This window comes from Ananas comosus, linkage group 23, assembly GCF_001540865.1.
Source record: "Ananas comosus cultivar F153 linkage group 23, ASM154086v1, whole genome shotgun sequence".
NCBI classification, from domain to species: Eukaryota; Viridiplantae; Streptophyta; class Magnoliopsida; order Poales; family Bromeliaceae; genus Ananas; species Ananas comosus.
Genome location: NC_033643.1, coordinates 5,121,195 through 5,133,322, shown reverse-complemented (window position 1 = coordinate 5,133,322; position 12,128 = coordinate 5,121,195). Strand labels below are relative to the sequence as shown.

Genomic DNA, 12,128 nt, shown 5'->3' with positions numbered 1-12,128 from the left:
TTCGGCGGCTGCCGTGAGGGTGTGGAAGGCGATGGCAGCTTCTCAAGGGCCGGCAGCAGAGGCGGTGGCCGCGGGTCACTACATTCCCTGGCCTGCTCTGCCGAGCAGCAGCAGCAGGAGGACGGCGTCCGTGGGAAGGGGGGACTGGCGGTCCGCGTGGGAAGAGACGCGGTGGGATGCCGGCGCCGGCCGGGACGCGGAGGAATTAGAGGAGGAGATCAGGGATCCTCCTTACGCGGGACGCTGCCAGAGCAGGTCGTCGGTCGTCGTCACGTGGTGCCGCAACGCAGTGAGTCGTTTGCCCCTTCTTCCATCCCCAAATGCTCATAACGGAACGCGCCCTCGACTCCCGCCATCTATATAACTCTTGAATCGGGGATCCTAAGAGGGTACGGCAGGGGCCTCCGCGTTTTGCGCGAGCGGGGGCGAGTCCGGACTCTATGTACAAACAGGAAAAGTAATCAAACACTTACGTTAAGCCAATACCTTCGGCAGGGAGCGGGCGCTGAGGCACGGTCGCCATGTACCACTACCTATCTAAAATTTTAAAATACAAATTTAGATATAACATCAAATATTTATATACATATTATATATAATATAAAATAAATTTGGATTCGGGTTTGGATCGAGTACAGTCAAAATTCATATTTGAATCCATATCCGCCGGATTTTTGTTTCTAATATCCATATCCCAAACTATATCCGTTTAGTATCGAATAAATCCGCTTCATTCAGATTCGAGTTCGGATAAAATTTTAGATATTTGTATCCATTGACATCCCTAATCTGAATGCAACATTACTTCTTTTAAGAGTACTCCATTTTTATAATGTCCGGAGAATCCTTTATTATTTGTTTAAAAATTTTTTACACAGTGAAGAGTACATTTTTATTTTACCTCAAAATATAAGATTTTTGAAAATACATAATATGCTATGAAACTCTATTTCAAGCATTCTAAAAAACTTTTTATAAAAAAAGTATTTATATATCGGTATTTATTTTTTATATTATAATATTTTTACTTTGTTTCTGGTCTCTTAAGGGGCATTTGGTTCAGCATAAAATAAATCTAAAAATTATTTTCGGTATAAAAAATACTTTTCCGCTTACTAGATTCGATATAAAAATATGTTTTCATAAAACTATTTTTATGGATTTGGAGAGAAATTAAAGTTTTTGGCTTTTGCTATGTTTGGGCGAAAAACGAAAGCTCAAACTACGTAAAACTTTTTTCATTTATTTTTTTCACAGAACCAAACAAATGTGAAATTTTTTTTTTCATCCAAAAAAATGTTGATGGAAAACTATATATTTTTTTCTATAAATCAAATACTACAAAAAGATAAATTTTTTTTAACAAATTTTGTTTCTATAAAAAATTATTTTTTATAATTTTACGTTGAACCAAAGGACCCTTATTAGAAGCAAAATTATTTTAAAAAAGTAAGAAGTAAATGGAGTAATGTGCAATTTAAAGGACGTACAGGGACTATTCGTACATTTTATCCGAGTTTAATCCCGGCCCTCTCTCCGCTTCACCACCCCGTTCCCCGATCTCTCGGGCCCCTCTTTCTCTGTCCTCTCCGATTTCCCTCCCCCTCCCCCTCTCCCTCCTCGCCCGGATCTCGATCTCCTCCCCCTACACCACCGATCGATCTCCGGCGATCGCCGCTTATATCCGCAGCCGGAACCGCCCCGATCCCCTCGCCGGCGACGGCGGAGCTCCGCCATGGACGAGTTCCCCGACCTCCTCGCCCGCGACTTCGGCCTGCGCCCCCAGGGCAAATCCGCCCCCATGGCCTCGTCCAAGGCCTCCTCCGCCGCCGCCTCCCCGTGGAACAGGTCCGGATCCGGCCGCGCGGCGGCGCCCGTCGGGGACCCCAACCTCGGCGGCGGCGGCGGGGGCGGGGGCGACGTCTTCGACTCGATCTTCGACGCGGCCCCTCAGGAGGCGCGGTCGAGGTCGTCCTCGTCGCTGCCCGTGTTCGATAAGCCCGTCTACGACGACGACATCTTCGACGGGGTTCCCGGCGTGAGGAGCTCCTCGGTGAGGTACGACGACGTGTTCGCGTCGATGGCTTCGGGATCTAACCGTGCGGCATCGGCGTCCCCTCCGTACGACGATCTCCTTGAGAATCTCGGGAAGGCGATGCCGGATTCGAGCGATAGGAAGGACAGGAGATCGGAGGAGAGGAAAGAGGAGGGGTTGCCGGGATTCGATGATTTGATACCTGGATTCGGCGGGAGCAGCCCTCCTCAGAAGAAAAGGTGCCACCTTGGCTACATTTATGAGCTCTGTTTAATTTATTGTTGCATGTTTATATTTGTGATACATGCTATTGTTCCTCAAGTGATAACTCATACAGCAGAAGATGTGGTAAGATACATCATAGATTTGAATATTTTGCCTTTAGCGGCACCGAGGAATTAGGACTAGTTATTAATGTTCATGTAGCTGGTTACCTTTTCAACCTCATGATGTTTCTGCAGTCAATCTTGGTCCCTTTGTTTATTCTTCTATTTAAATCTTTTTTGTTCTCATTTAACTTGTGACATCTTCTACTAAGCATATGAAATTGCCTTGTGTTTGGCTAAATGCGATTGAAATAATTAGCGGATCCACATATCAAGAAAGAAAAAAGTGTTTTGCTATATTGGTCAAATAACGTAGACAATATTCAGAAGTTACAAACTTTTGATCAAATTATAGACTCATATTCTCCAACAAATGATGATACTTTTTGGTGTGATGTATTTGTTGAAACTGAAGGATTGACAAAATAAATTTAACGAGATAAGCTCAACAATAGGAGAGTACATACATGGAATCAATTGTTATGACATAAGCAACCTGCTTCCTATCATGCATTTTAACTATTATATATGTAAATGTTTAGTGTGACATGTTTATATTAGGCTAGTCATGCGCTCTTATTATGTCCTAAATACAAATCTTTTTCACTTATTTTTCTAGTCATGTTTCATTCTAAGAACACATTTGTGTGATATTTCACTAAAATCCTATTACTTAGTATATCTCAAGGCTATATTTTACATTTATTTGCATGTAGGCCTTGCTGCTCATCTTAATCATTCTTTGTGGTTGTTTCTCTGCTATCTTGGAACATCTATCACACTTGTTAGAGAAACCTTCGGTTTTCTTTAAGGATCCATCATTTGTATTGGATAATTTTCTCGCGAGTTCTCTTGGTCTTCGCCTTTTTTATAATTGCTGCTGGTATCACAACCATCTTAATATGTGAAGTACATTACTTTTTTTTTTTGTTCTTTCTTTACCCGTTTTCTCTTGGTCTTTACTATGTTTTCTTATGGACTGGTATTTACTATCCAGTTAGAAAGTGAAACAGAAGAAATGACTCCAGAAACATTAGATTATGTTTTATTGGTGTTATTTAATGCTTTCCATTCTATTGTTTATCCTGGATATTTTTCTGAACTGTGAAAGGACAATGTTCTGAAGTAAAATGAATCACAAAATCACCGCTAGGAATGTTGACCTAGACATTTTTGAAATAATTCTGCATCTAACATTAGTTGAAGTTGTCCCGCAGGTTCAGATGATTCGGTTAAGGTTGTTGAAGAAGTTATAGTTTTTCTTTGCATGTACTTGAGCATATGGCTATGCTTTACACATTTTGATTTTTTTTTTCTCTTTGGATATTGTTCTTGTAATATTCTTTTTTTTTTTTTTTATGGAAAATGAGATTTTATACGGATTAGAAGTCACGTTTTTCAAAGACGATTTATTCATATACTTTTAACACATACACTTTGCTCCTTTTTAACATGGAATAGTTATTTTATCTAATAGTTAATCCTATAGTCAAAAGTAGTTCCTATTATAGTACCCCTCATATTTTTTTTTCCTTGTTTATACTTTTTAATCTCTACTACAATTTATGCTCTTTATTCATAAATTCAGCTTTTACTTCCCAGCCTACTGCCTTTCCGTTGTACTGATTGGCCTTTGATATTAACTTGAGGCATAGAAACATCCTGTGGAAATTTGCAAATTGGTTGCCTTTTGTTTGCAAGAACTTGCTCACTCTTTGGAGTCCTCTCGACATAGTAATTTTTCCCATTTTGTGATCTGCCTTCAACTCAAATAGCTTGAAGAATAATGGGGACATGAGTGTTGATACATTTGTCGTATGTTTCTCCTCTTCCATTCTGCCACGACCACAGAACCAGCGTGCTCAATGAGTTTTTTTCTTTTAATTCCAGAAGCTGCCGTTTGCTCTAAAGTTTTGTCAATTCATAAGTATGTCTTGGAATCATACGTTTTTACTAAGTTGATAATGTGGGATCAGTGTACATTTGATCTTTATATACAGTTGGATGCATTATAGTTAGAATGCTTTGCAAACATCTTGTAGTACCACTTTATAGAACTGGCTTACTTTGTAAGGTAAGGCTAAATTTTATTTGTTTTTTTAGGAGATAGTGACTTGCTAGTTATGCTGTCAGCATAGCTACATCTTCAAGTGCTTTTCCTGTGTAATATATCTATTTAAAAGCTATATTTCCTAAGTACAAATTGTTATAGTGGTTCCCTTGCCCAGTGCAGCTTGTTATATTTGATGATTCTGCATACAAAGATTTTGTAGTTTTTGGCATAAAAATTTCTTTATAGAATGCTTATGATTTGCATTCTTTGAAGGGAGGCTACTGAGTCTAACCAACAAAAATCAGCCACATCAGCTAAGCCAACTGGCAGCATGCCAGATGACCCATTTGTTGTTTTAGAAACGGCTTCCACCTCAGCATATTCATCGTCAGGCTTGTTTTCGAACCCGTTAGAAAATATTGGCAAGTCTATGAATTCTGAAAGCACGAAAATTGATTCCTCCCCTATCGGTGGGATATTTGGGGATTCTAATGCCTTCGATGAGCTCTCGAAATCAGTACCTATATTTAGTGCTGAGGTGAATAACAAGAAGGACGAGAGCCCTCTAAACATGGAAACTTTTACAAATCACAATCCCAAAGTGCAATCTGCAAAATCTTCTAATTTTAATAAATCAGTCAGTAGCAATGGTTTCCAAACTTCAGAGAGATATGATCGAAATGGCACCTTTGAAGACCAATCACCAAAGTCTAATGAAAATAGCGAAACTTCTGATGATGTATGGCTCACTGTTTCGGAAATTCCCTTGTTCACAAAACCCACAAGTGCTCCACCACCTTTGCGGCCCCCGCCACCACTTGTCATCAAGCAAATGCGCAATAATCACTCAAAAGAGTCTGTCGAAAAATCTGGAGTATCTCCAATAGATGAGTTAGAAGATTTTGCCATGGGGAAGGCTCAAGCATTTGCTAATGATAGTGGAGAAGCTTTCATTGACATAGATGAAATCGACAAGAATTCTACAGCAGCAGTTTCTGCAGCTGCTATGAAGGAGGCTATGGATAGAGCTGAGGCTAAGTTCAAACATGCTAAGGAGGTAAGGGAGAGGGAACGTAGAGAATCCGCACGAGTTCATGATCTAGAAGATAAAGACAAACAAGAAAGGTTAGAACGCGAGCAAGAACAGAAAGAAAGAGAGGAGGAGCAAAAGAGACTTGAAAGGAACAGAGAATTAGAGCTTGAGAGAGAAAGGGAGAAGGCCAGGCAAGCAGTGGAAAAAGCAACGAGGGAGGCACGCGAAAGAGCTGCTGCTGAGGCTCGCCAAAAAGCAGAGAGGGAAGCTCGGTTAAGAGCCGAACGAATGGCTGTACAGAGAGCACAAGCTGAAGCACGCGAGAGAGCTGCAACGGATGCAAAAGTGAGAGCCGAACGGGCTGCTGCGGAGGCTAGGGAAAGGGCTGCTGTAGAGGCTAGGGAAAGGGCTGCTGCAGAGGCTAGGGAAAGGGTTAATGCAGAAGCTAGGGAAAGAACTGCTTCGGATGCTAGGGCTAAAGCCGAGAGGACTGCAGTAGAGAGAGCTACAGCAGAAGCACGACAGAGAGCTGAGAGAGCAGCAGTGGAAAGAGCTGCTGCTGAAGCTCGTGAAAGGCTTGCTGCCGCTGCAAGAGAAAAACAGCAGCAACAGCAGCAGCAGCAGCAGCAGCAATACAAAGCTGAAAATGATCTTGAGTCATTCTTTAGTATGGGATCTCGAGCTAATAGTGCACCAAAACAACGTGCTCCACCATCGGTAATATCTTGTGTATTGTCAACAATATGATTTATTCTACTGCTCTCTTATATTTAGTAAATCATCATTGCAGGAAACTGTGTTTGATGCTCAAACTCAAGGGAGGGGCAATTCTGATGGGCCAAGATGGGCGTCTTCTGGTTCAGCATCCACCATGAGGAAGGCATCTTCCGCAACAAATATTGTGGATGACCTGTCTTCTATATTTGGAGGTAGTGTTCAATTTATATTACAACTTGGTGTTTACTTTGTTCAACTGTGTGGATGCATTCTTCTACATGCTAATCAGTTTTACGGTTAGCTGACTAGTGTTGCTTTTTACAGGCCCTTCATCATCTGGAGAATTTCAAGAAATTGAGGGAGAGAGTGAAGAAAGAAGAAGAGCTAGACTTGAACGTCACCAGAGAACACTTGAACGTGCAGTATGTTCTTCTATAAGAAACTAATGGCCTTATTTAGTTGTAACCATCCTTTTGGCATTTTAATTAATTTCTTATGTCCAGGCAAAAGCTTTAGCTGAGAAAAACGAGCGGGATATGCAAACTCAAAGGGAGCAGGCAGAAAGACATGTAAGATGATTTATGAACATCATGCTTAACTTGTGCACTTGTGATTGCGTGACAATTATGTAATTGCTGGGATCACTTCAATTTAAATACGAGACTTTACATTGGGATTACTCCTTTCTATGAAAGATCTGCTTTTTCTAAAGTAGTGCTGTTCGCTGATTCTAGAGGATCGGTGAAACAATGGATTTTGAGATAAAACGGTGGGCGGCTGGGAAAGAAGGCAACTTGCGGGCCTTGCTGTCAACATTGCAATATGTGAGGCAGTTTCCATTATATATGCTTGAAGTTTCCATGCTTCCAATATGACATATTGCTTCTATCTCATCTTTTCTGTTTTGGCTCTTTTTAAACTTTACACTCTTCATTGTTGTACCTGCTTTCCTCATTCGCATGCATCTGTATACTTAGGATTTTGATTCTCCATTCACATTGGAGTTGCATGTTGGAATTTGCAAGCTGTCAGAACATGTTTCTTTCGTGGAGCATTGCAGAATTTGAACAATTTTATTCTGGAATTCTGATAAGTGAAGGATAGACATCACTGGCTAAAACATATAAGATACCTCTACTATCTTCAAATATTCTGTGATTTGTAGAATATGAGCATGACAAGTGTTATTTCAAGGGAACAGAATGTCTCAATGCTATACAAGATCTGTCGGTCGTAGTATAACATAGTGAACCGATCAATTCATTTGAGAACCTTTTTCTTCATCTTGACTTTCTAGTACTCGTTAATAGTAGTTTGGTTGACCTTGACATTCCCTTTAAACTTTTGTTGGTTTTTATTTGGGTAAACTTCAATTTGCGCGTACAGCTTAGCGCATTGTCACTTTGCCTCTTTGTGGTTCAAATAGTTGCGCTTAACTGTCCTGTGGTTTTATTTCTGTTTCATTGTAAGAACCTAATTACAAATAGAGTTAAACAACGTAATGAAGTAATACTGTTTCCAAATTATAGGGTGGTAAAGTGCAGATTATAGGATGGTAAATGCTATATTATACTGCCCAGTGGCTTTCGAAAGTATCACTTTGTTACCTTGTTTAACTACGTTTGACATTGTACTTAAGATGAAACAAAAAATAAAACAACGGGGTAGTTGAGGACAACTATTTGGACCACTGACAAAGTGAAAATGCACTAAACCACAAGGGTGGCAAAATGAAGTTTGCCCTTTTCAATTTTAATGCTTTGTATCGAGGATCTTGTATTTATCTTAGAAAACAAGGGGACAAATCGAAGTTTGCCCATTTCGTTTTTAATGCCTTGTATAGAGGATGTTGTATTTATCTTGGAAAACAAGGATCTTATTTCTAAGAGCCTAAACAAAGCTGCTATGCTTTCAAGTACTAGATTATTAGTCATGTTGGATGCCGGGACATCTTTCTTGAGTGCATAAGTCGATTGATGGGAAGGTTAAACGTGTCTATGACCACATAAATAAATGACCTAATTGTCATTTTCTCATAATAAGATAAATCAATCTACTAGGCAGAATTCATTATCCTACAAAACCATGATTATGCAGTGGACTAAAAATGAGCTTCTAGTTTGCAATCACAAAAGAAAATCCCCCTAAATGTATTAAAGTACCACGTCAAAAATTATTGGTTAAAAACGTGTAGAACTTATCTGAACTATAGACCATTTTGAGTAGGCTAGCCAACCTTTCAAAATTTTGATTTTACTAACCTTTTAATTGTTTGATTTTAGTCCGTCAATTGCACTTTGACTTCAAATTTTGAATCTATCATTTATTTTTAAAGGCTTAGTTAGTATATTTTATGCAATTCTTGCAACTATAAATTCATTAAAGTAATCGTTTATCTTTACAGGCTTATTTAGTATACTGTATGCAATTCTGGCAACTATAAATTCATTAAAGTAATTAGCTTAAATTTTGAAGTCAAAATCAGTTGACTGACTCAAATCAAAGAATTAAAAGTTTGGGTAGTAAAATCAAAATTTTCAATGGTCGGATAATCAACTCAAAATGCTCCATAGTTCAGGTAAGTTATGTACATTTTTATCAAAATTATTTAATGTTCTTGCCTCAATAACTTTTTACTATTTAGGGACCTAATCAATTGGAATCAACAAAGTATTTCAGATTTCTCAATAGTTTTTTTTGGTTCTCTTCTTTGAACGGCCCCTCAACCTTACGTAGGTTCTTCACATATCTAGATAACTAAATTACCTTCTTCTTTATTAGTGCTTGGGATTGCTGTTAGTCATAACTGTGCATGATATATTGATATCTACTTTTCGTTACTTCAAATCGACAAGCATCAAATATGAGAATCTTAGTTTCATTATTGGGCTAACTTGTATTTTATGGTATTAGAATTCAGTTTTCTTATTCTTCTGTGGATGGTTTCTTTTTTTGGTTATAACTCTTCTATTTTCTTTGAACTGCAACCAGATACTTTGGCCTGAATGTGGCTGGCAACCTGTATCATTGACGGATTTGATTACGGCTGCTGCGGTGAAAAAAGTATATAGAAAAGCGACATTGTGCATTCATCCTGATAAGGTGCAACAGAAGGGTGCAAATCTTCAGCAGAAATATATTGCTGAGAAGGTGTTTGATCTTCTTAAGGTGTGTATACAACTCAGAACTTATTTTCTGTGGAGCTAATTACTTGAATAATCATTTTTTTCAATAATCAAGATTTTGTGCACGATGTTTTCCTTGTTATATACAAAATCAGAAGTCAGGCCATCGGGGTAGTTTCGATAAGGCTTGAAGTATGGAATTCCGTGGAATATATCAGTTGAAATCAGAAACTATATGGGAGTCGTTTGTTAATAAACATATTTCAAATTCAGAGTAATGAAAATTAACAAGATAATAAACAATGGATCGACAATGAACTGTCTATAGTAAAATTTTGCCCTTTTTTAAAAATAATGTAAGTTTCTTGTGATTTTCTCTGTATGTATTAGCTAAAAATTCAGCAAAATATCTGGCCCATCAAAAGCTTGTGAATTATTGGTAAAAAAAATCAGAGAATATTGTAAATTGAATCCTCATTTAGCTTTATAGTCCTCTCTGAAAAAATGAAGGCTGATAAAGGCTAGCAACTTATTATCAGCCAGATATTGGATGTAAAATATTAATCTCTCCTAGTAATGCTATTCATTTCTTGTCAACTTAAAAGTTGTCATGCTGTATCCACTTGAATTTTGCTGAATCTCTTTGATCTATCATGTTTGCTGATCAAAGGGATTTGATTCTTACTTTTAAGTCTTTCTGTATAAAGATAAGTTTTTAATGAAAATGATATTTTCTCAAATCTAATATCTATATTCTAAGTTACATCTTTTTCTTTTTTTTTTGATCTCATGGTCCTAACATATTCTCTATGCCTATTCTCTTTGCCTACTACTGATTAGTCTTCTGGGAAAAGAACAAGCTTGAACTGTAGTATCTAGTAGTGTATTCTCACAAACTGAAAGATTATACAAAGGTGCTTGAATAAATTAGGACTAGAATACTAGCATTCATAATTAGGTTTAAGCATTTCAAGTCATGCGGTAAAAAACCTGTTTCATTGAGTTGCCAATCCTGTTGGTCTATGTAATATGTAAGGTCAACAAGTTAAAATTTCGATCTGGGTCTACATTCAGTTGGTTTGCTTTGTTTTTGATTGAAAATTAGACCAGACCAAGATAACCAACTTCATTTTTTTTTTGAAACCGAACCAAGCTTTTATAACAATAAGAAACGGAAGTGAAATAGATTGGTTCAGTTCAAATGCCTAGGGCTTCTTTGAAAGTAGGCTGTACGCTCTAGTTGATTAGATCTTAATTATAGGTTTTAATCTAATGTTTTTTAATTTTTCTTTGCAATGATTTATTAAGGCTGCCTTGTTTCTTGTGTCGATATTTACTTTGGCATGAAACAGGAAGCCTGGAACAAGTTCAACTCCGAAGAGCTGTTTTGACAAATCTTCTCGCCAAATTATTTGTTGATCTCCTTGGGTTATCGAACAGGCAAGATCAGAATCTTTTCTCGAGGTCTTTTGGATATTTAATAAAGCTAAATTGCACGAAACCTCCATATATATAATGCGACTTTTACTTGCCACCCTGAGATATTTAAAATTTTATGAACTAGGAGTTTTCATCACTTTGTGCCTTCATAGCTACGGCACAAAATGTAGGTTCTTATCTTATTAGGGATTCAATGTGAACGTCATGATATATTTAGAGCGGTTTTCTTGCATTTTAGGCTTCTAATATTTGTTGTAGAATTGCTTTTTGTCTTATGTTGATAGTGTTGCCTCACGCATGAAACAGGAATCATCACTCAAATTTCAACTCGGAAGAGCTCTCTTTTGCGATGTCTCCTTGACGTATGGCTTGTTGATCATTTGCAGAGATATTGGACGAGTACGTAGCAAATCGCCGTAAAGTTATTTTACTTTTTTTTTTTCCTTTTTCTTATGTGGGTGTGTATTTCTTGTATGTGTTGATCATTCATTCATGCTTTCCCTACTAGATACTGCCCAGAAAGGCACTTTTAATTGGTATATATTTGATTTTGCCCTAATATTAGATGGGTGTCATTTGTGGGGCTATTAGTTACACTCTAGTCTCTTTATTGTTATAGTTGTCTAAAGCACTTACCTACACCCATCCATATGCTTTCTTTTTTGGCAACACCAAGACACTGTTTGGAGACATATACATATGCAGTCCCTTAAATTACTTATTTGTATTCATAGTTTGTAGCTTCTTAATTTTGAAATTGCTTATTGTTCTTTGGGGTTGCTTTTTTCTTGCAAAAATGCCCTTTCTTAAGTTGGGAATTCATTTGATTCACTAGGGCCATTTTTTTTTTTGTTGATGGAGATTTCTGTTTGTATAAGAAATTCAATTTTTGGAGGACAATTATGAAAATTTGCTATTTGCATGGCTATGTTTGGATAAATAATTTTGCAAGGTTATTTTAACTGTCTATTGGAGCAAAGCAAAGAATACCGCCAGAAGTAAACGGGGCGGCCATTTACTTCCGCCTCATTTCTGACAACAGAGCACCGAATCCTCGATCAACCCAGGTAAGAATGATCTTGGCAATTTGAACTCTTTTAGAAACTAATTTTGTGATTTCTCATCACCATTTGTTTAGTATGTAAGTGGTCTAAAACTCTACACATCAACATTTTCACTCTCTAGTTCATATATAACAGGGTAGAACTTGCATAGTAGGATAGGGAGAAGAGTTTATCTTTTTCTACAATTAACAAATACCTTTTCACTCATCCGCTGGCACGCTGCAGTTTTTCACCTGTTTCCTTGCAAGTGTGTATATATATTTTTCTGATTGTATGCAGTTGCTACTGTATTGCGGATTTAGTTTAGTTATATGTGGAGTCAACATCATTGTTCC

General features: G+C 37.8%; 1 protein-coding gene across 1 annotated transcript; it reads left to right on the top strand.

Annotated features, from left to right (window-relative positions):
• Positions 1,548-11,486, top strand: LOC109728005 (auxilin-related protein 1-like). Its single transcript, XM_020258263.1, has 9 exons — positions 1,548-2,274; positions 4,688-6,164; positions 6,238-6,376; positions 6,489-6,586; positions 6,668-6,733; positions 6,899-6,988; positions 9,156-9,332; positions 10,642-10,729; positions 11,036-11,486. The coding sequence occupies exons 1-8, from the start codon at positions 1,736-1,738 to the stop codon at positions 10,678-10,680; spliced, it is 2,625 nt and encodes an 874-aa protein (XP_020113852.1). The 5' UTR covers positions 1,548-1,735; the 3' UTR covers positions 10,681-10,729; positions 11,036-11,486.

Bases quoted from the DNA above. Each gene is read 5' to 3' on its own strand.
- LOC109728005 (XM_020258263.1), top strand. From the start codon at position 1,736: ATGGACGAGTTCCCCGACCTCCTCGCCCGCGACTTCGGCCTGCGCCCC. The intron at 6,165-6,237 runs GTAATATCTTGT...TCATCATTGCAG, and splicing joins AACAACGTGCTCCACCATCG to GAAACTGTGTTTGATGCTCA. The intron at 9,333-10,641 runs GTGTGTATACAA...GGCATGAAACAG, and splicing joins AGGTGTTTGATCTTCTTAAG to GAAGCCTGGAACAAGTTCAA.